The sequence below is a fragment of the Cydia strobilella genome, chromosome 1 (genome assembly GCF_947568885.1).
Source record: "Cydia strobilella chromosome 1, ilCydStro3.1, whole genome shotgun sequence".
In the NCBI taxonomy this organism is placed as follows: domain Eukaryota; kingdom Metazoa; phylum Arthropoda; class Insecta; order Lepidoptera; family Tortricidae; genus Cydia; species Cydia strobilella.
In genome coordinates this window covers 23,143,215-23,168,767 of record NC_086041.1, presented here as the reverse complement: position 1 = coordinate 23,168,767, position 25,553 = coordinate 23,143,215, and the positions used below count along the sequence as shown (strand labels likewise).

The window sequence follows — 25,553 nt, the reverse complement described above, 5'->3', positions numbered from 1 at the left end:
CTTTCTAATGAATTAATGTGCACTAAATAGTTGGGACTCCAAACTGTAGATGCGTATTCCAAATATGACCTTACATATGCATTATATAAAAGAAGTAAAGTTGTGGGGTTTTTAAAATCTTTACTTTGCCTAAAAATGAAACCAAGCATTTTGTAGGCTTTAGATGTTATCTTATCTATGTGTGAAACCAATTGAATTTTACTGTCTAAATATACTCCCAAATCTCTAACCTCCGTAACTCTAGTAAGCTGTTGGTTTCCGATGGTATAATTAAAGTTAATAGGGTCAAGCTTCCGCGTAAATGTAATAATTGAACATTTATTTATGTTTAAGTACAGGTTATTACATAAACAATAGTTGTCCAATCTATTAAGGTCATCCTGCAAATTGACACAATCAGCCTCGGACCTCACAATGGTAAATATCTTAGTATCATCAGCATACAACAATACTTTAGAATTCAAAAAACAGTCAATGACATCATTGATATATATGTTAAATAGTAGTGGTCCTAAATGCGAGCCCTGTGGGACCCCTGACGTAATAGGCACAAAACTAGAGGTGTATCCTTTGATAGTAACTGCCTGAGTTCTATCCCGCAAGTACGATGTGAGCCAACGCAACAAGTCTCCATGGATACCGAACATTTCAAGTTTATTTAATAAGACAGAGTGTGAAATTTTATCAAATGCCTTTGAGTAATCGGTATAGATAGCATCGACTTGGTAATTCTTGTCCATTGCGCTCAGAACATAATCAAGAACATTATGTTTCAAAATACCTATTATTTAAGCTAAAAAAATACAAAAATAGTGTCATAAAACAGAAAAGTGCCACTTAGCATGAAAAAATTGAATTAAATAAGTTTTTTTCAAAAACGCCAAGTGGATTTCTGGAGTGCAGTTTAAAATTGAATTTAAACACTGAAAGGTCACGTATGACTTGCTTCTCCAGTAGCGAGCCCGGCTTCCCACGGTGTAATTACTTTAATGTATCTACATCGATTTCGCGGCAGTCCCATTAATATGAGCCGGCCCAGGTATTAAATCGTGTAACTGTAACGTTTACTTTACATAGCTGAATGGAATGGATGTGATTGTATAGGTTTATGGGAAAAAAAATTTTTTGTTTGTTTTTATTATTTAGGGGAGGTAGGAGATTGGGCACTTCTTTACTTAAGTCGTGATAAAAACGGTACCTACAGTTTATCATAACAATTTTTTTATTTCATATATTAGTAACACATTTATTCGGCAGCAGTTCTAAAATTGCAAGAGATTTTTTAAACTATCTCAAATGTACTCAAAAGTGTCCAGACCACCTTGTGGTCGGGTGGTTTGGGCATCCCAATGGGCGGTGTAGGCACTGTATTAAATGCGTATTATTATATGAAATTAGTTGAATACTAAGTAATATAACTATAAAACGCAATGAAATCGACAAGCAATTAACTGTTTTAAACTATAAGTACGGGAATAAAAACAGATGCTAAAGATTTAGTACTCAGTACTCAGTAACCTTATTTAAGTAATAAAATGGGTCTAAGATTCAATTTTACCCAGATAGGCTTATAATATATTATAATATAGTACTAATACATATAGTAGTAAGTACTAATATCCTCCCCGTTTGCTCCATATCTTTGGGTTTGGCCATTTGGTTTAAATGTCTATCAATGGGACACCTTGATATAATATCTTCAACCCCTGGATACTTCAATTTATTACGTCTCTTACAACTCATGAATTTAATAGTAGCCATGTTTAATAGTGACGAACTTCTTAAATTTGGCTAACAAAGTGATAGACAGACGATTGCCGATTTTCACCGATTGCCAAAATAAACAGTAGGGGCGGGAGCATTGGGCATGCCCAAACCTCCCTTTATAATTAGTGCTCAATGCTCACTTCACGAATAAATTCAACTTGGTTTTTGGCAGTCTAATGAATTACCTTAATATAGACTTTTACAAACACTTAACTAGATATAAATACAGAAACCTACGCTTTTTTACAGATCATGTTGTTATTTCCTTCGAAATCACATCAAAATACTTCGTTTTGCACTCACGAAACCGCCGACACAATGTGACATTGACCACTAAACAATATTACGAATGAGATTAGACTGAGCTTTCATACCCTGTAACTAGTCTTACAGTATACAAAATTAAGTACACACGTTCCGATTTACAAGGTGGTGCTCGAACCTCCAGACCGCCCAATGCTCCCCTACCTCCCTAAACTTTATTGCACATTAAAAATATACAATGACAAACGGCAGACTTAACGCCAGTCAACCTTTAGGCCACACAGAGAAGCATATCTAGTTGGTGCGGGGATGTAAAGAACACTAAAACTTGATTTACAAATTCAAGAAGATGTTACAATGGTGGGAGGCTGCTGATTGCTGACTGATTGAATAATCTTAAACGAATGAAAACTTCGAAACGGTCTAATACTTCGCGATATATTTATTTCTTTCACAAGAAATATTAGATAATAGCTAAAATTAAGTCACCAGTTACATAACAGATGTAAATGCGCACACAAATGGTATTAGTTAATGTAAAATGTAATCCTTAAATAGGTATAGTTTCGCCTTCACATAAACACGACTATGTAACAAGCTTTTGAAATTTTCTATAGATTAGATTAGAAATATAGTATTTTTAACAAACTTCGTGCAGGGGTTTGTAAGGGTGCTTAGAATGTCCTCAATCGTGGGCGGGCGGACGCCGGCCGGCAGGGCGGGCGCGGTCCTAGCGGGCGTGCGGCACTTCCCGTACGACGAGGCCGCGCTTAACCTATATAACGAGTTGTCGTCGCTGAAGCGCTTACTGCCGACCAGCGCCCTCCGCCAACCGTACGCAAAACAGTACGTACTTAAAATAAACTTTTGTAACGTTAATTAAAATTCCGACCCAGCACTGCCAAGGTCGCGTGCGTGCACTGAAAAGTTACGACACCGCGTGATTCGCTTCTGTGCGCATAGATACGTGATCTATTAAAAAAATTGTTGTATGTTTGTGCGGCATTGATACCTTCTACCACCACCGACCGTTGCAGGCCGCCGCGTACGTCAGTCGCCGACGGTCCAGCTCGGTGCGCCCGCGTTGCCGCCACCGCCTTCCCACGCCTGCTCACGCGCTGATCTATGTGACAGTGTCCCCAACCCCATCGACACAATGACCAATTACATCAGAATCGTAAGTTTACATCATTATTTAAATTGACTAATTTGAAACATAAAAATCACATTTAGAGAATGTGAAATGTTTTGCTAATTGTGCAGAATGATCGAAATTTACTAAAAATTGTATTTGGAATACTTACAACGCGATCCTCATAAACAACGTTTTCGGCAACATTTGTGCAATATGTTCGCATTATAAATTCATGAGGTTGCAGATGCTATATTCCGTTTAATATTACGAGACACCAGTAAATTGAACCAATAAAAAATATAGTTTGTAATTTCGATTAATGCGGTGTAGTTACAAATTGTAATAGCGTACGTGTGAAATCCCTCAAATTATCTTGAAAAAGTGTGGGAATAGCAGTGATGAATTTTAAATTCTCAAGGATCTGGGTTGCCCGATGATAGTGCGATATCATTTTAATAAACGTATGGAAATCTCGAAAGTAGGTACCTTGCAAAATACGCGAGCTCACGTTACGCAAAGTTAAGATTAATATTTTGTCTTGTACTGAGCAACAAAACTAATTGATTGTCAACGCGTCAAAATAAAGCATTAACATTGCGATAAGGATAGTAAGCGATCTTTATTGCTCACCCATAGTAGCTACCAGTTTACAGGGCAAGTTACGATATCACCTCCGGGCCGTCTGTGCATTATCGACTAATCTCACTAGATAACATCTTCACCAGTAATATAAACGAGACAATCATATGGAATTTAAGCTAATATATAGGTACTTGGATGCATAACTTACAATGCTTCTTTGTATTTAGGTACTGTTTTTGCATAGAAAATTCCGTATAAGTACCTAATTAAGTAGCGCATATCGGACGATCTAGCTACAATGCATCGCTTACAAAATAGAACCTAAACTGGTTATATGGAACAAATTTCTTAATTCGCATGTCGTGTAAAATGCCACCTTATCGTTGCATTAAGTTCCCCATAAACGTACACTGTTGAAGCAATTACATGACTCAAGTCAATTGTTTAGCAAATTTTAATGCGGACGTGACTAGCGAAGTCAGAAAGACTCATTCGCTTAACATACATTTTAATAGATCTATTTTTAAATTGGAACTTTTATAGTTATATGCCAGAATAACATAATAAACGGATAGCTTTGTATGTTATTACAACCTCCAATGTGTATATATGCCTACCTATATCATATCAATGAGTAATTCGATTTGTCTTCGGATCCTTAACTAGAATAACTGGGACAAAGTCTTTACCACTTAAAAATCAACTGCATCCAAATAAACTTTATTTTCAATCGGCCAATTAGCTTGTGGTTATTTGAAATCATCTGATAAAGTTACATCACATTAAACCGGTATTTGCAAGTATTTCACTTTATCAGGTAAACAGGCATTAGTAACTTTCATCTTCAACTTGGTTGTAAGCTGCAATCTGTTGAAATCACAAACTTAATGTCTGCAATTTTATTGATTCGCTTTTGTTGATTAGGACGCGGCTACATTCAAGGACTAAGCAAGAACACACAGTCACGTCTACTATTCGACGTGTCATCTTTATAAATATCATATATTATATAGGTACCTAATCACTATTCTGTTCTATTCATCATTTTATATTCAGGCATCTCGTTTAACCAATTAAGACCGCGTTATCACCATCTACAAACATAATAAAATTCGGAGCTTAGATCAAGATCATACATATATAGATCCAAAATAAGTACATATGTACTTACGGACGACATGGAAGTGTATTACTATACCAATAGTAGTTCAATAGTTAATTATTATTAATTATTATAGTTAGTATTTATAAACGTGATGATGTTATGAATTGAAATCGATAAACGCCCTATTTGCGGATAATTTGTAACATGATTAATAGCTTTAGTAAAAGAATTTATCTAATGGTTCGAAATAACAGTTCGCGATTTCCAATAACCAATGTCTTAGAGTTTGTTACAGCGTCACTGCCTCACTGGATGTTATATCACTAACACATGCTTCCTTGTTGAGCAAGCTACGTTCATCTCACATAATTAATTAAACTTGACTCGACTAAATAGTATCTCGACCGTGTATCGAGACGTGTGAATTACTATTTTTAGTGAGGTTGCGATTGTATTTCATTGTTTGTTATTACACTTTATGTCCATATCGCCATCGTCCATTTTGACGACCGGTCTGGCCTAGTTTGTAGTGACCCTGCCTGTGAAGCAGATGGTCCTGGGTTCGAATCCCGGTAAGGGCATTTATTTGTGTGATGAGCACAGATATTTGTTCCTGAGTCATGGGTGTTTTCTACGTATTTAAGTATTTACCTATATATATTATATATGTATATCGTTGTCTGAGTACCCATAACACAAGCCTCCATGGGCTTACCGTGGGACTTACTCAATCTGTGTAAGAATGTCATATAATATTTATTTATTTATTTATAAAAAAAAAAAAAAATCGTCAGTAATTGCTTTTTTTTCATAGTACCTAATAAATGAAGAATTTAACGCGATGTGGTTGCCTATATTAACAAATGTTAACTGCTTGGGAATGTATTTTGATATATATGTACCTACCTACTTAGTTTATTCAAGGCCAAAATGTTTATTGCACTTATAATAATTACAAATAATAGGTAATATGGACTCTATAAGGGCTTTATTTTACATTGCAAAGCCATGCCAGTAAAGTTAATAAGAAAATTAATTTAATAGAATTACCTCTAAACACAAAAAACGTCATTAAAATTATTAATAAAAAATACTATTCCAAACCGGTATAATTGAGCGAGTTCTAGGATAGGTAGGATAGGCGAGGACAAATAAATAAAAAATCAACCAAAGTGAGAACCTTCATTCTTTTAAATTTTGGAGTCATTCAAATAGGAGAAGATAAAGATAGTGATGAGATTGGCAGCTATTACTGCTATGAGTGAGTCCTTAACAAAATATTTGATTTATTACGGCCAAGGGCGTAACGTTATCAAACAATCACGAAGGCATTTCTCACGTTAATTGCAAACAGTTTTGTGTTGTTTCGCACATTACCGAGATGATCCGCCGACGGGCTCGTGACCGCGATACGCAAAAAGCGACCTTCGGGACCGCACGCTGAACGGTGAATGACCCATTTTGTAATGATAATCTTTACCTACTAATTTTTTACGGAATTTTTTACTTAGTTCCGGGCCTTTAATGAGCGAGCAGTTAGTTTATGAACAATAAGTAGCAAAAAGTAATGTTTTATTCAGTGAATTGAATTTAAAAGTTTCCACAGAATAGGATTTCAGTTATTGCAAGGCTTTATATTATCAACGGTTATCTTGACTTTAGAGTTTTACCTACTTTTTTCTGACCAATCACCATTGATACTCATCTGCAAAGTAAAGAGTTTACTATTGTGTTGTAGAACTTTGACCTTAGTAGCTAACACTGGACGTATATTCGCTAAATAGGTTTCGGTGTGTCCAGTCTCATGCTGCATGGTTGCTATTTACTAAGAATAACGTAACGTAAATTACATTTGTTAACATAGTGCTACCTACATAAACTATGACAGGACGGACGGTCGTATTTACTTCTCGGTTAAGCTAATTAATACTTACGTATGGAGTTCCGAATTTAGTCAGAAAAATATATTTCTTTGTATTTGCGAATATGAACTACCTACTACACTGAGCATGGTCCAAACGTGCACAAAGAATATGCTTTTAAATGATATGGATTTAGCGAAAGCCCTGTAGTTGAAGTATGCTAGGTATAATGTAATCAAATATTTCAAGTTTACAACGTCTAGTTTAAACAATAGGTCGTTTTCCTAATAGTAACCAACTAGCAAGAGTTAAACACTGAAATATCGACACGTGGCAATTTCGTACTTCCTTTTTAAACGTTTTAGAACCAAAATGTTCTATGCGCTGTCGAAAGTTACCTACGTCCTTACAATCTATATTACCTATTTTGAGCTAAATAATAGGACTTTAATGGTGCGCGTGTAGACAGACAGTTGCGTAAGCCAGTCTAAGTGCTCAAATATTTCGCATTACGTGGCGACAAGCGACCATCAAAAAGCTTCTGTATACATAATACCTACACAATACGTAATGAATAATGATGTATGCAAAATATATTTTGACCACACTAGCTGGTAACGGCTCTCTTGATTGTTCAAAAACTGATAAGAAAGTGGCATTCTATCCACATGTCCTCGCATTACAGTAATCAAATGCAATTTTTTGAGCTGCTTTCTTATGTTTGCTGGTGGAATTGACTTTTAAATGATGATTTTGAATGATAAATATTTAATATCATTCATTTGGAATCGATTTGCTTTGATTTTGTTTGATATTTTACAGTTAGTATTTTCCTTGTGTTGGTTTGGTGAAAATTTTTGTGTTTCACTTGTAAATTATTGCAGGTGACTAAGTAAGCACCCTGTAGAGATAAAATATATCAATCATTAGAAATTTTAGGGTTTTGATTTGTTTAAAAATAATTCAAAGGACTCAGGACAAAATAAATTTGTGTGACGTTGTGTAACAGATGTAGGAGTCAGACTAGTAAACCTAATCTTAGTTTTCTATGTGTGTTTTCTGTCAGCGAAGGATTATTTGATCTGCAATCTTTTAAGAACTCTTTAAATATTAGTAAGTAGTAACCTGGTTCACAGAACTCTTTGCCGGCGACATCAATGGCGACCTCACAGCTACGCCGACATAATTGTGAATAGAAGCATTGTGACATATCCTCACTTCCTCTTTTTAACAAGCAGTACACGAGTCAAGGCGAATCTAAATGTGCACTTGTTATATCGCTTTAATGTCGATTCAGACCTTGTCATTGTGAATTTACATAATTGTTGGCCTTGTGTCTGATATCACATTTTCTATATAAAATCACGTAATATCGAGATTACGATGAAGCGCACGAAATAATTGTAGAATCATTGCTACTGTGGCCGGCTCTTTTACATTACACTCAATAGTAATGAAAAAGGGACACTTACTATAGTAATTTGTAAAGTAGCCAGTTTTATTGGTGTTAAGATGAGGATCACTTGAAAATTTTTCAAAAGATCTAAAAGTAAATTAACGTGCACGCTTTAAGTCAATAGCATTTCATTAATTTCCGTACAGTACAGTATCTTAGTAACATTTGTAGAGAGGACGGATGAATTTGTAATTTAGATTACTTAGTAACAGAGTTTCGTAAAATGGATAGGTAAATAATAAATTGCAGATATACTCCTGCCGTTGCTTACAGCTTTGTATAAAGTTTTAAAAACGCGCGAACTTTAATTATGTCTTATTGTGTTAATATAATATTAGTTTATTAGTACATAGTTATATTCACTTAAGGGCCTATAAATTGTACGGCCAAGTGCACGGTGCTAAAGCCAGTTCCACGTAGTAAATACGTGTCCTTTTCGATTTACGATCGATCAGATAACTCTAGTCTACCAATAAATATCCAGTAGGGAGCGTTTTTTTAATAATTTGTACTTTTAAATAGCTTTGTTTGGGGGACTATACTATTGTTTATTTTTGGAAAATGTCAATCGAAACTTAAAACATATTATGATCACGCGACTTTTCGTTTTCATCTGTCATATCGGATACATTGAAAAGGTGACGTTCGCATGTCAAGTGGAGCAGCGTTACTGCCGCTGTATATGTTGATTTCCTTGATAAAATGAGTGACGTTCATCGCCGCATTACTGCCGCGATTGCGACGTTCATTCTGTCACTCATTTTATGAAGGAAATTGACAGATATAGCGGCGGCAACAACGACGCCGCAACAGTAATGCTGCAGTAGTTGACATGCGAACGTCACCTTTAGGTACTTTTCGATTGGCGTTTGTCGATAAACGACTGTCATTTTAGCTACGTACAACCCCTGGTAAAAAATACTGTGAAGCAAAAAATACTTGAAATTCATAATTTTCGTATAAAGCTTGAATATATGTTACATAACGGAAAACCGGGCGGGCGGGTGACATAAAAAGGCGTTGCGTCTGCACCTCCGCCATGAATGGGCGCTGTCTAGGACGACGCGTGTCGCATATGCGCAGGGTTACCAAACAAATCTACAGGTTGTAACAAAAATAGTTGTAAGGGCATATTCGGTATCGTGATCTGATAAGAAAAAAAATTTTGACGTGAAAAAATAACTCAGGTCGGTCAAGTCGGCCAACCCTCTATACAAAGGTCATAAAAATTTCGCTTCAAACAAAATAAATGTTTCTTTTACTTTTTTCTAATCAGAACACGATACCGAATATGCCCTTAAACGGAGCCCCACTATTTTTGTTACAGCCTGTATATAGAGGGTGGACTTTTTTTGCTTCAATAATTTATGTATAAAGTGATTGTTATCTAAATAATAAATATGTTTTTAATTAATAAGTCTCAATAGATGCATTTCTAACTTCGAATTCGTTGCAGACACGCAATCAATTTTTAGAGGAATTAGAATCCTTCAAATGTGATTATCGAAGTCTATCTCAACTCAACATAGTAAATTGTCAAAATAAATTTATCGAAGTCTCGTATAGCCCTAGACCCTAATAGCCGAGGCGAGGCTGTGCACACACACAGCACACACACACTCACACATCACTTGCGCCGGCGACGCGTGCCGGACCGGTCGCGGTCCGCTTCCGCTTTCCGGCTGCTGTTACGAGACAATTTATCGTCTCATGTGTGCCTTACGGACTTATCGGCGGCATGTGGAGGCTGTGACGTTGTGTTCCTTATGTCGTCGACATATCAAAATAATCATGTGATATGTTAGGTTAGGTAGCGACAGCTTATTTACAGTACCTATACCTAGCCTTGTATATAAGTATGGGTTGATTATACATTATTAATTATACATTATAATTCCATTATATAAATAATGGAATTATTCCTTTTTCACCTGGGGCAAAACAGTAACAAGGCATTTGGTAGCGTCGCAATTGACAACTCGCCATTTTTGGGTGTGAGAAAGGCCTTAGCCATGCCAAATTTAATATTTTAGTTGAAATAGTACAACAATTTTTTTTTTGTATTCATACGTGCATTTGGATTTGAGATTTAATAAATATTACATAATTATAAATAAGACTAAAATGAAATAAAACTATGAAAACGGATTATATCGCGTATATTGAATTTATAATACATCCCGACGTTTCGAACTCTTAACAGCGTTCGTGGTCAACGGGTGACCGGGTGGGTGTCACTCGTTGACCACGAACGCTGTAAAGAGTTCGAAACGTCGGGATGTATTATAAATTCAATATACGCGATATAATCCGTTTTCATAGTTTTATTTCATGAGTAACTATCGCGGTAACCGAAGACAATATTAAGACTAAAATCTTAAATTATTTTCAAAATAAATGGCGAGTATTAGTATTACATATAAACAAAACATTCAGACCTATTTATATGAAATGTAACGAGGTCTGTGCGAGCCAACCTCGTGTTAAACGCTGGAATTTTCAATCACGTGATAGCAGTCCAAACAAAATTTATAATTACCGCGTGCCTTGTTGTGCGTGCTGCCAATCCAGTATGTCACTATGCAATTATTTCAATTAGGTTAGCTTTAGTATCGTAAATACAAGGATCTTGTCGGCTCTATCTACTAAAATTCTTTCTTGTTTCGTATACGTAATTTTTGTATACGTTTCTGTCTAGATTTTCATATTATAAATATTAATACTTACCTAATTATTTCAATTTGACTTAAAAGTTTTAGATTTAATGTTCCAGCAAATGAATTACACAGAAGCTTTTAAATTGCCTATTTTAAGTGTGCAATTAAATTATACAGCCGTGAACATTGACCAATTATGGGACTTCGGTTAAAATAATATTATACATAAATTCGAATCCGGGTAGGTACATGAAATCCGCTACCTACAAGTATTGCCCGGAGCTGGCAGAATGCGGAACACTTCATGACGAAATGGCTTTTCCATTTACAAAACAACAACAAACCACAATATGTCTCAGGTTACGATACTTACGATTTATTTATATTATAAGTGGGCGCTGAACTGCATAATTATAACCAGTTTCAATTTTAAGTTGATGTATTTTATTGAAGCTTACGTATAATCATTTTTTCTTGTCTCGGCAAATTGTAGGGGATAGGGAACTCTACCTCTTCACCAAATTTTATTGAAATCTGCCAAAAAAAAAACAACAAAATAAATATCAGCCCATTCATATTATTTTGCGAAGCAATAATATTTAATTATTTAATCGTATGGCATATTTACATTGAGGGCAATCAGAGTTTAGCCTTGAGGTTGCCAAGCCAAGCAACCAAGTCAGGTGTCACGGTGTTCAGATCCTCAGCAGGCCCAGGGTATGAGTGGAGTGGAGCAATAATATAATGGTACATTACGATACAAGTGCGAAAAATAAGAAATTCGCAATGAGTGGCGATAAATTAAAACACGACCGAAGAGAGTGTTTTAAATCGGCATGATTCGAGTTACGAATTACGTATTCGCACATGTATCGTAATACGTTTCACAGTACATATGGCCCTTTCAATTTTTGACATAGTCATGTAATGTGCTTATTATAGCACTAGTGCGGTAAAGTAGCACCATACGTACTGTAAATATTCTAAAGCGATTTCGCTATTTAGGAGTTTTAGGATCATTAATTTCAATAAAACGTTAACTCTTTACTTATTTATTACATTATAACATAACAATGGTTGCATTGGCGTAAATATGTTCGACCTTCTATCACTTTCAGTTCCTACTTTAGAGCAATTTTATAATAGTCTATAACGAAATCGACACTACTTCATAACCGTATAACAGTTCAAATGATTCTAAATATGTAGGAGTGGCCTAATGCAGACGTTAGTTAGTTGTATGGCGACGGAACTGGGCGCAACCTACCACGAAAGCTGCTTTGTCTCCAAGGCAGAATGGAAGTGTTCCAAATAAATAACAGTTCCTACACTATCGTTAACCTTTATTTATATGCAAATAAAACATTTAGCACCTGATGTAAGAGATTATAATTCTGTACTTATTTGTGAGAATTTATGTCGCGGAGACCAAAACCGTGTGACATTTGGTTTTATACTGAGTTACTCATAGTAGCAAATTGATATTACTGTTTAGTTTTATTTAAATGCCTATTCACTTATAACTAACTAGGTCAGAATAAACATACCTATTATTGGCGTTTTAAACGTTTCGCTTGTTACCCCCGATTGGCAATGTTTGGTCTTCGTTTGGTAGCCTATTAACGTGACTGCTTTTAATCACTCTGTAACTATTATGATCTCATTACCAATAAGGATATTTTAATTAAATCTAAAGAAAGTAAAATGTGCGTGTGTAATCAGCAAAGTAGTTACTGATTTAAAATTCTTCAGTTAACAACCTTTGCAAAGTTAATGTAGTCGAAGACCAGGTCAGTAAACACATTCGGTCAATGCTGAGGTGCTCAATTATTTACATAATATCTGACATTAGTGCGCAAGGTCTTTAACAACTCTGCCTTGCTAGTTAAACAAGATGTCTGTGTTAAGTATTTAAATTTGTAAGAAGTTACGTTATTTTAGTCCGGTAAGGCACTGCAATCGCGTGTCGGTCACATGACCTACAGCATCATGTAATTTTGTCATTGATCGACATTGACTCGGAGGTTACCTAATCCATTTTTTAATATATTAATTATTAAATGTTAATATTGTTCATAATCACGGAATGCATGTTTGTAACGTATCATTTCCGATCATTTTTACTCTTTAGTGTGAAATGGAAACTTAAATACAATATTTTAACATAAGTAGGTACCTACCTACTTATAATATAATATAATACTGTAGGTAGGGAACATATTACTTATGTTACAATGATTTTAATAACAGCACATGAAGTCATCATCGTCCTCGCGTTGTCCCGGCATTTTGCCACGGTTCCTGGGAGCCTGGGGTCCGCTTGGCAACTAATCCCAAGAATTGGCGTAGGCAATAGTTTTTACGAAAGCGACTGATATCTGACCTTCCAACCCAGAGGGTAAACTATAGGCCTTACTGGGATTAGTTACGGTTTCCTCACAATGTTTTCCTTTACCGAAAAGCGACTGTTAAATATCAAATGATATTTCGTACATAAGTTCTGAATAACTCATTGGTACGAGCCGGGGTTTGAAGTTTGAACCCGCGACCTCCGGATTAAAAGTCGCACGCTCTTAGCGCTAGGCCACCAGCACCAGTGCAATGAAGTATCTAAGTCTTATTTTTTATCTTTATTAAAACTTATTTACTCCTCGAGTTCGATTAATAAAGGAATAATCTGCAATATCTGCATGCATGTCTGATGAATATGTACGAATAATTAATAAACACGCCTCGTTTTTAATTCATACATGTATTACCAAAGAGGATATGATAATATAGAGCGGTACTGTTATAGTAAATTTTGTAACCCCAGTAAATTCACTGGCATCTATCGACACACCTTTAAACTAAAAATGAAGATTTATAAAAATACGATAAAATGTATTTAAATATGGATAAATGTTTTTTTTTTTATTTGCATTAATTATTTTTATGATTTTGACCCATGTGTTTTTACTGATATGCGTTAAAATTGTTAAATAACAAACGAAACCGTCAACGCCATCTATACGACAGTAGGCCAAAGCTAGTAGCGCCCTCTGATCGAGAATCAAATTTTCTTGATTTTCGAGGCACGTTTTTTCCTTAGACTGTATTCATCTATTACGGAGTTATATCTATCTTTGGTATAACTTAATAATTACCTACCGACTCTTATTATACTTTGAGTAGGTCACATACTTCAAATGGTTTATGTGGAGGTAGAGCATTTTCACACTGTACAATCCAATTTGAGAAAAGCAGCTGCTACAAGTAGAGTGCCCTGCATCTAGTCCTTCTTTTTTGGTATTAGGTTATATTTTGAACAATATTTAAATTAGTAGTTCCCCTCGAATTGTGAACTCGCGATTCGCCAAAATCGTGCAATTGATAAGTTTAGTCTTTTGACCACATACTTAATTATTTAGTGGATTCATAGATATACTCCGGCAAGCCAGCTTTGTCAGTAGAAGAAGGCGGCAATTTGAAAAATATAAAAATGTTATGTTTGAAATCCTGATAATGTAGCTAAAACTCTCATTGTCTCAAGAGTATCTTTAGCACTAGTACCCACGGCACCAGTGCTAGAGATACTCTAGCACTAGTCCAGGCACATCATGCGATTTGGCGAGCCATATGAGATTGCGTCATTATGGTAACGCCCAGTTCAGCAACTTGAGGAAATCAATCACGAATCATTAAAAAAGATTCGTTATTTGATGATATCGCTCATTGTTTTAGAAACGGCCCGATTAGAACAATGCTTCTAAGAAGTCACAGCGATACGATACCGATCTCTCAGTGTCAAAAGTGACGTTTTTTGTTTGAAGAAATGTCACTTTTGACACTGACAGATCGGTATCGTATCCCTTTGACTTCTTGAAGCATTGTTCAAATCGGGCCGATAGAGAATTCACATGGTTAGTCTTTGAACTGAACTTACGAATCTTTATTAATTATTTTATAGTGAATTATTAAAGAAAACATAAGCGATTTCTAATTTCGACTTCCCGCTTGCCCAATGCCAAAATTGCTTTAATAATCTTTTTTTAAATTCAACATATACATAACATACTTTAGTTCCGCTATAGATACGGTCATACATTCCTGCTGGTTGAAGTAACGATAATTATGTTTATAAAATTATACTTATACTTCCTGTCTAATAGGTTTTTGTAATATAGGTACCTATTATTCGGTGCATTATGGCAACTTGAAATCAGAGTTTCCTACTCATATTATTATATTATTATAGCCGGAATCGTTTTATATTCATTTGCAGCATTTTTTTCAAAACTCAATTAGGGGTTATCATATTACTGAACACAGTCACCATTAACATTTAGGTACTCGTGCAGTTCCTAAAATATCTGAACTTTTAGTCTACCACCTTGTTAAGAGAGTCGTATTTATTATCTTGTCCACTTCGATATATCTGTTGTGCGAATATAGACACTGTTTTTATTTATTCTATAGGATACATAAATTTGTTAAATGTATTCAGGCCTTCTGATGTCTCGGTTGCCAATAGTAATATTTTATGTCGCAATCCAGGACAAGCAGTTGGGCGCTTACACCTCACACGTGATATGTAGAGATCCGTTCATTGGTGGCTGTCGTAACGTTTGAGATATTTGTTAGGTAAATGTCGTAATTATTCGACTGTCTTGTTAACGTAAGATGCTGTGGAATCGTTTCTGTAACGTACAATCTACTTTCCATTAGTTTACCTCAGTATACATATATAGTTATGCATATTTAAAATATTATCTCGATATCGCGAGAACTACGTAGTACATTAATTACAATTGGATAAAAGTGACGTTTTTGTTTGAAGAAACGTCACTTTTGACACTGACATGTAATCCATATCGTATCAAGACGTAATATTTGACGTATCTTAAAGTTCGAATCGGGTCGTCAGGCTCAAATCACTGTTATGTACTCAATCCACTATAGCCGTCAGTTAATTGACCTTGACTTTGATTGTAGTCGACAACCTCTAAATAATATAAGTACCTACTTAATAAAGGTATCTATCTCATTGTTTCTTTTTGCAATTTAATGACTAAATAAGCCCCATATGTGTATGGTCCAAATTAGTTCGAAGGTTGCGGTATGACGTTTGTCAAATCTTTGCTCTAGTTTGAGTGCCGTGCTGATACGTAATTGGTCAAGCTAATTTGCGAATTTAATTACATGTGATTACACAGAAACATGTCGAGAGTGACGCAATGCAATAATGCATGAGTCTTATTGTTTAGTTAATGTACATATCTTGATAGTGGACCTACTTAAAAACTGTTATGTAAATGTATTTGTTAAAAATATTATATTGTTATTTGTTGTTAGTATCATCAGCCGAGAGTTGTGCTGTTTTAGATACAACAAATTACGAACAAAAAACTTCATGTATATATGGGATTGGTTTACAATCAAGTTTTCTTTGTATATTTCATCCGAAAGAAAACTGCATACATAATTTGATAATTCTTATTACTTATATTAGGCGGGCCCTCTCAAATCCTTTTTGTTTTATGTCATTATCGCTATGCAAATGCCTATAATGTTGGCCCAAGATGTTAACTAGTACAATGTCCAGCGAGTTGCGTTGTGTCACTCTGTCGCAACGTTAGTTCACACTTGATTTGGTTTCAGTGCACGCGAGCGCGTGAGTCGCAGTCGCAGCTTGTTGTTACCATGTACTTTGCATTCTGAGGCGCGATACCAATCTTATCTTTGTCCCCGTATAGCAAAATATATTCAAATTTGGATGGTATATTCATATCCCAAAAGGCATCAGAATTAAATGGGTTCTGTTTTAAGATCTCGAGATTCTCGAGTACGAAATAAAAGGGCGGTTGTAGCACGAGGCAATGGGATGCAATATTATACTACGAATACATAATACGAGTATGTAGTGCATATAAGATAAAGATCGAAGATGTATAAATATTAAATCGCATTCAATATATTATAACAATCAGATCATTGCGTATATGCCAGCTATCAGTTTATCAGAAGTTCGGATTATAAGTTTTCAGAGTCAATAAGTCCTGTAGAACTTTTCTGTTCAGTTCAGAGTTAAATACTAGACGGAACAAGGTTATACAACTTTTGTTATTCTCTTCATACGCATTGGGTTTGCGCTAATGTTCCTGAGTTATTTAACATCGATACAATCTAAGCGTGATTACGATCGAGCTTTGATCGATACAAGAATATAGTTTATATTGTTTAAATATGTATGAGGTGCGTTGCGTTAGCGGAAAGCGGTAGCCAGCAGGAGTAATGTCTAAGAGATGTAGCGCTCTGGCTAGAACCAAATGGAATTTCACAACTGTGGTTTTAACATTGCTTGCTTAATGTCTTTTGTGCTTTGAGATTTAAGCATCAAACAATGCTGTACATGTAATGTATATTGAATGCAAGTTTGCCAAGTTTGCTTTTAAGTCCGACCTATCTTGACGGGTATGCAGTCTAGTCTGCGTAACTACTATTGATGGCACAGTGTTATTACTAATAGCAGTGGTTCGATCACTTTAATTAACGACAGTAAGCCAATTAAGAAGGGGCGAAATAAAATCATATAAATGACACTGATTTAAACTTTCACGATTTTTACTCATTATTATTTACAACGACGGGACTTAATCGCGTAAAATAAGTTTTAAATTTACCTCCGACGTTTCGAGGACGGCGTTGTCCCCGTGGTCTCGGAGAAGACTGCTAAAGTTGACATCAACATCTTCTAGGCACGCGAGTTTTTCGAACTACCCGCACTTGGTCTTGTTTATTAACTTGAACGTTTTGCGCACTAGGGATGTCACCGGGTCGACACACAACACTCACAATATTCGATTTTTCAACTTTCGATATTTGTTTTCGCTTACACTTACTAATGACTGGGTTCCATGTGGATGACATCTTAAAACCTTCGTCTCGATTGAAATTTCTATGTTTTGTCATATAAATGACGCCTAAACAATTATGCAGAAGTATCAACGAAAAGTAAACAATCGGATATAACTAGATATGAATACATATAATCGTACAATACCATGTACCTTACTTACCATTTATTTAAGAAAATATCTTACCGATAAATAAATAAATAATAAATATTATGGTATGTACAATATTACACCAATCGATCTAGCCCCAAAGTAAGCTCAATAAGGCTGGTGCGGTGTTGGTATCTATATTAATAGGGCGAGCGAAGCGAGCCCAATCACTATTCGACAATCTATGCATTCTTGTGGTACACTTTACAGAAAAACTATCCACCTGCTAGCTTTGAGATTTAACATAGTAATCTAAATTCATGTCTAGATGTGTTATCAAACATAAAAATATCATTTTATAAACATAAATTATAAAAAAAATAATGAATTAACATTCGTGCTAATGTTTCTTTATTTTGCTAACAGATACCGTTAGTAGTAATACAAAGCATTATTCCTTTATTATATTTTTTATGTTTATAAAATATTATAAATTATAGTTATAAAACAAAGGCGGATAAGTGCGAGTCGGACTCGCCCACCGAGGGTTCCGTACTTTTTAGTATTTGTTATAGCGGCAACAGAAATACATCATTTGTGAAAATTAAACGGTTCATGAGATACAGCCTGGTGGCAGACAGACAAACGAACGGACAGAGGAGTCTTAGTAATAAAAAAGGCAAGGACAAAATAAAAGCTGTAACAGGCGTATCGGACAGCGACCGTGGTCCGGTCAGTATATTTCTTTCTAGCTCTCAGCTGCTTCCTTTGGGTCCACACTTGTGACAATTTACCGAACATTATCCCGTGACCGTATCAGAAACACGTGTCAGTACCATTAAGAGTCCGCACTGTCCGCAGCAAGCTCGGTTCTCCATACAAAAGTAGTTACGCTCTCATTTTTAAACTACTAGCTAGATTGCTCTGAAACTTTGTACTTACTATAGGTAAGTTACTCTATGCTATAGGATATGCCTGTAATTAGTTTATGTACCTTCGGATACTATACTTAGTTAAAAAAATACAGCGAATTAGGTTTTTTTAACAAAACTAGTTTTTGCTCTATTTCGTTTGTTTTATTAGCTGGAGCTATATTAAACATAGACAGAGTTAATCATACTATCTTTGTCTTACACTAGTACTAGCACCTTATGTCATTGTATGTGCCAAGTTTCATTACAGTTCAACACGTAGTTTTACAATGAGAACGAAACTCCGTTTGAATGGGAAGGTGAAATTCGGCCGAACTTGCTGTCTCTCTATCACTCTTCCATATTAGTGCAACAGTGACAGCTGCGTTTCCTTCGCTACGGATCGGAAACGATAGGCATGCGGGCTACACCCTGGTTACAATAATAAACAAAATCGTTGAATATTTTAATGTGATGTTAAAGGCGTTATAATTTTTTGGCATGAAATAGAAAAACTATTCAATTGAAGCGTCAGTCATCATGAGGTACCTATCTATAAGTACCTTTAACAGAAGCATAGAAAACTGCTGTCTAAACGCGAATTATACTTACAGCATAACTTGGTGAAAACATGAAAAATTTAAATTATATTAATGCTTTCACCCATCGCGGAACAATGGTTCTGGACACTTAGGAGGCTTGCGTGGAGCCAAAGCCAACACGTAGAACGCCACAAATATTTATTTTATTCTGTTTTTAGTATTGGTTGTTATAGCGGCATAGCTGTCTGTTCATGACGATACGGCGACAGACGGATAGACACACAGACAGACACACGGACGGGCAGCGGAGTCTTAGTAATAGAGTCCCGTTTTTACCCTTTGGATACGAAACCTTAAAAAGGAAAAACTCAACGTCGTCGTCGCGTCGTCGTAGGCAGGCTGTCAAGGAGAAGGCAGAGAACTGACATGCATGGAAATCGCTTCACCGACAAGAGTCTAACTCTTAAATATATGATGATGAGGTAGAAAAACTTCGCGAGCCCTTAAAAAGCTCTGCTTTTTGCTAGTAAGTATATATAATAGATAGTTTTAAAAATGTGTATTCCTAGTAACATTAACTTACATGACGTTTTTTTGTAAATGTTCTTATGGCCTGACACCGCGTGATGTGCATCCAATGGAATAAGAATACATATTTTAGAAACCTAAAGCATTCTACTGGTCTCCGATTTCCACTGTGCATGTATTTGTTGTTACAGTTCGGTTTTATCGCTCCCGCAGTTTCATCAATACCTTGCTAAACTTCCTACACGGTTTAAACTTGACGCTGCACTTACCTTACTATCTGTTTGTTATTATATTTAAAGGGTTTCTTAATGTTTCTGGCGCAAATTAAATACGGACCATAAATACAGAGAAACAGTAATTATGAAATAATTTTCCAACACTATTAGATCACAGGCGTTGGCTAATAACCCCTACCCCGTTTTAAATATAGTGTATTAAAGTAAATAGAATTTACGAAGTTATGAATTAAATTGACGTATACTTTTTTGGGTAGGTACGGGTTGGTCACAAGTATAATGGCATGGAACAATTTTTTGGGTTTTGTAAATTCATTTCATATTTTACAACAGGTAAGATAACAATGAGCCTTTTTATCACACTTGCTAACGCAACGACATGGGATTCTTCAAGAAGCGGGTATTTAGGGTTCTCAAGGGTCGGCAATGCTTAAGTGGCTCCTGTGATGTTGCTTACGTCCATGGGCGACGATGACTGCTTACCATCAGGCGGCTCGTCTGCTCGTTTGCTGAATATCACATAAAAAAAAAAGGTTTAGTGACAGAAAGATCAAAAAAAATCCCGAGTGGTGGTCATTTTTTAGGGTTCCGTACGCAGAGGGTAAAAACGGGACCCTATTACTAAGACTTCGCTGTCCGTCAGTCCGTCTGTCCGTCTGTTACCAGGCTGTATCTCGTGATCTGTGATAGCTAGACAGCTGAAATTTTCACAGATGATGTATTTCGGTTGCCGCTATAACAACAAATACTAAAAACAGAATAAAATAGAGATTTAAGTGGGGCTCCCATACAACAAACGTGATTTTTGACCGAATTTAAGCAACGTCGGAATGGATGGGGAAAACAACTTGGATAGGTGACCGTTTTTATAGATAATGGTACGGAACCCTTCGTGTCCGACTCGCACTTGGCCGGTTTTTTAAATTATGTCACTAAGTTAGACGAACCAAGAATATGTATAATTCTCGAGATTTCGTGTGGCCATTGTAAAATTATCGACAAGTACAAGAGAACTATTCTTAGTGGGTTAAAGATCATTTTTCTTGATTTTAAGTTAAGTAATTTACAATTGCACATAACTCCTTGTTTATCAGATGGCAGGATATTAATAATAAGTGTGAAAATGAAAACCAGAATCAGATTTGCATAACTAAATCAATTGCGTGTGCACAAACGGGCGGTTGGTCCTTGTACCTATACTTACCTACCGAGTAAAGACTCGGTCCTTTATGTAGGGCTTATTACGAAACCTCTAGGACAAATTGCTAGTCACGTGAACTTATCATTATCGTTTTGTAAACGCTTTAATTGAAAGCTAGTCTATGGGATCATTATATCTTAACTGTTTTTAAAATATTTGTTAGTTGTTAAAAGTTATTTGGTTTTTATCTCAATTAAATAGTACTTATGTATTTTTTTTAACTGTACCGTCATAAATTCAGTTACGAATTTAGATATTTACTGAAACTGAAACAGATAGAAATTATTCAACCTTTTTTATTACTTAAATATTTTTTCTCAACTCAATTGTGAGTGCCAGTTGTAATTTATCACTATTCAATTATCAGTACCTAAAATCAATTAGGTTAGGTTCTCTTTCTGAACTGTCAGATGACGAGTAAGGGTCACCGAACACAGGCAACCATTTCAAATAATACAGAGTTCCATTCCTCGTTCCTTATAAAGTAAATCGCCCGTGTGCAATGACAATGAGCATTCATTGCACACACGTGCTCATATCATTCGAGCTAGGGTTCATACATATGCCGTGCAGACCTCAGCCGAGGTCAGCTCAAGTTCAGACACTTGTTTTGGTCCAAACCAGTCCGACATGTGAACAGGTTTGTTACGTAACGTTTCCGCGGTTTCACTCGTGTGTGAAACTTATTGGCGGGATGTGTGGCTACCGTGACTAATGAAAAAGTCAAAGGATATGAGAACAACTATATTCCCTTCATAGTTTCAGAAGGGCAAAAGATGGACAACAGGAAACATACTGATTGTTAACAAAAATTTACTCTTTAGTAATATTTTTTGTCAACAAAACCGATTCGCAAAAAAATTGCCCTAGCTGCCCCAAAAAGTTTAAATTCAATACTTAATATATATATTAGGTTTTTTTGAGTGTAAGGAAAAACTGAAGATAACAAGCGATGAAGATAATTTTCATAACTTTAATGAATTACGCAAATAAGATGAAAGACCTCCCAGAGTGCTGAGAGATAATTAATCAGCCGCGTGTTCATTATTCTACTACTTTGTTTATTTTAGTTGCCTAACAAGAGATTTAGATCGGTCAAGAAAAGGCATGCAGGCCACATTCATATTGGATTCCTCGCCCAGATCCACAGATCAGGAAACATTGGATTGGAACTGGATCAGTGTCTCGAATACTGCGTTAAGATAGGCATTGTTTAATAAAATGATCCATTGTAAACGTAGGCCGCTGACCGAAAACGGAAATTCTCATTCTGAACAACTCTATTACAAAACGAAGCGCGTTCGCTATTGCTTGTATGAATATTAATATACTAAAGGTTTTGTTGCCTTATCGGCCATTACCGCTGTATTTGAAAGTATGTAGGTATGTGGAGTAAGGCCGCGGAAGACCAACAGCCGTGATTACTATACCAATCGATTTAGACATTATGGTTGAAATAAACGATTGTCGAATAATCCTAACGTTACGCTATAAAGCTATGACGGGCATACTATATGCATGGGTACACGAGTAAGTTATTAAGATATCGACCTTTCATCGATGCTGTAACAACTTCAGATGCACCCATAGATAATTTGGCGGATTTGATGCGCATGTAATTATAACGAGACGTTCAGTTAATGCCCAGTTAACTGCACGCTTCATTTGTTAACGGACCGACTTTTAATTTAATTACGTTCTTTTACCACCTCAACCTTCATAACCAGGTTATCTAAAATCGTCCTCGTGTTAATCAGATTTAATTATAACTTGCTGGATAGTAAAATAAAATATATCCTTTGCTAATGGTAATGAGTTTGTGTGTCGGTATAGTAGGTAGTAGGTATCTAAATCAAACGCTTTAGGTATTTAGTAGTAGTAGTAATCACTTTATTGTACACAACACAGGTTTACAAAAATAAATTACAGGAATGGAAGAACAAACGAGTAAGAATGCAGGTGGCAACTATTGGGATAGTGTCAAGAATAGGAAAATTTATGTTATGACCATGATCAAGATTATACGAATAATGTATGTTGCCGATTCGAGAGCAGGAGGCTAGTTTAGTTTGCATTTATTTAATAATTTGATTTTAATAATATAGTGTGTCGCTCACGCAAATACCAATCAGTGTATATGCACTAATGCTAATTAAGGTCAAATTGTTATAAAAATGTTTCTATATTACAAATATTTTAAATTCAAAATTTAGCATAATGCTTAATGTGAATATGTGTTTTTCCCAGGCATTAGTCTTGTGCGCGTGCGTCGCACTGACGGCGGCTCAGTACAACCTGGACTACGGCCTGGACTACAGCGACAACTTCGCTCCCACCAACTTCGGCGGACCCCTCCTGAACACGTTGTCGGCCGCCGGTGCCAGAGACCCTAGAGCTAACACCGGTAAGTGAGGATACGCTGCAAAACATAGCACTGTATTTTAGGGCTAAGAAATTTGTTACTGAGATTAGTCATTTGATTGAAATATATATAGCCTAGTGCAAAATAAATAATGAAATAAATAAGATACAGAATCTGATGGCGGTGGGCTTAATGGTTTCAATGCAAACCAACCAAGTACCTATTTACCTACTTTACTCGTAATCGCGATGACTACATTTTGTAGCAGTTAAGAGTCAGTCGAAGGCTCGAAGCTAAGTGCTTTCATTTGGCAGCCGACAGAATTTGGAAGTGAATTTAAACTTTATTGCACAAAATATATACACGAATGTACAAATGGCGGACTTAATGCCAAATGGCATTCTCTACCAGTCAACCATAGGGCCAAACAGACACAATTGGTGCAGAGAGACAAATAAAAAACAATGAATTAAAAGAAAAGCAAACTAATATACATATAAACTATATATATACATATATATATATATATATATATATATATACGTATGTATATATACATATATTACATAAATACAAGCATACATACACATTATACACTATAAATATAATAGACACACAGAATATAATATTGATGAATGTGTGACCTACACCTGGTTAAGTTTTTACACAATTTTATTTAGCTTCACGGGGTGTATTTGTATAGGTACTTAAATTTATATGTGCTTCAATCTTGTAACTTAAATCAATAAAATAAAATTCGATGATAATGCAATAATATGCTAACATGGAGCTTATCTAATGATACAGTCGGAAGGTATGTAGCAAACGGAACTTCTCGATAGGAAAACACAAACATATCGAGTTTAGGGTAATTAGAAAGGACTTGATATACATGCAAATGAGAAGTAGTATAATGAGAATAAAAGTGTGTGTCACAAAAAATACAGTAACTTGTTAACTTCGCATATCCGTAGCTGAGTAGTTACACTCGTGACGTGAGCCACTTCGGTGGCCGCTTGACCTGTAGTAAATTTTACTACCTACTCTTTTTATTACGGTTGCTGACGCAATTTGACTATTTATTAGTTACTATTTAATAGTAAGGCGACTTATAATATGATTAGTAATAGAACATATCATTTTTATTTAAAAACTTTAACACTGCTAATCTGTCCTAACCAGTTCAAAAGCTACATTGTACTAAGAGCTGCCCGAAATTAATAAGTTGACAAGCTGAGATAGTACTAAAGCTAAAAGAAACATTTAAGCTTAGACAAAGTTACTTCGTCAAGTTGCACAATGTTAAAGGGCTTAGTAATGAGGAGAGTTACTGTGGCTTAGTGGACGTGACATTTCCTTATCATCACGGTTTGTCTTAAGCGGCTGTTGACTCGAAGCAATCATTCAAGCACAAGACGCAATGATGCAAGTGCCCTCGCATCGTATAGATGTTATAATCGGAACAGATTAAACATTATTGTAATTGTTGATTATTCACTTTGAGAAGATGCAATTCCCATGTGTTAATTTAATGTACACATTTGCACGTATAAAAATGACTTGGCGTTAATCGGCTGATATGTTCGATTTAACTATTCTACTCTCACGAGGCTAGCTTGCAAACTGTTCCGATTCCCTGTCGTCTATGAGCTAAACTTTTACAGAACTACTCTGATAGTAGTATCTAGGCATTGTATCTGGAATGGTAGTCATTTGATAAAAATACTATAGGTACATAAAATAACTAATATTAATCAACTAGATTAACAGCTAACGATTAAATCGGTGGAAATTAGTAAGCTAGATAAGCAATCTTTGTATCTTGCTTTAACGGTCTATTAAAATCAGCCTCACAAAACTAGGCACAGCACACCATATTAGTTTGCCAATATTTAATTAGATAATAGCTTAATTTTATATGACAGTTGCGTTGGTGTTGTAAGTAGTGTTTTAATCAAG

The 25,553-nt window shown here is 35.7% G+C and overlaps 1 protein-coding gene across 2 annotated transcripts in view; it reads left to right on the top strand.

The window, feature by feature from the left end:
* Nucleotides 1-2,766: 2,766 nt before the first annotated feature.
* The window catches only part of LOC134741986 (uncharacterized), a 53,767-nt gene continuing 30,980 nt past the window's right edge, over nt 2,767-25,553 (top strand). Inside the window, exons 1-3 of one of the 2 annotated variants that reach the window (XM_063674903.1) lie at nt 2,767-2,877; nt 3,069-3,208; nt 23,480-23,636. In XM_063674903.1, coding sequence (XP_063530973.1) covers nt 3,188-3,208; nt 23,480-23,636 — 178 coding nt within the window. In that variant the 5' untranslated portion in view covers nt 2,767-2,877; nt 3,069-3,187. The other variant, XM_063674894.1, reaches the window with a different exon arrangement.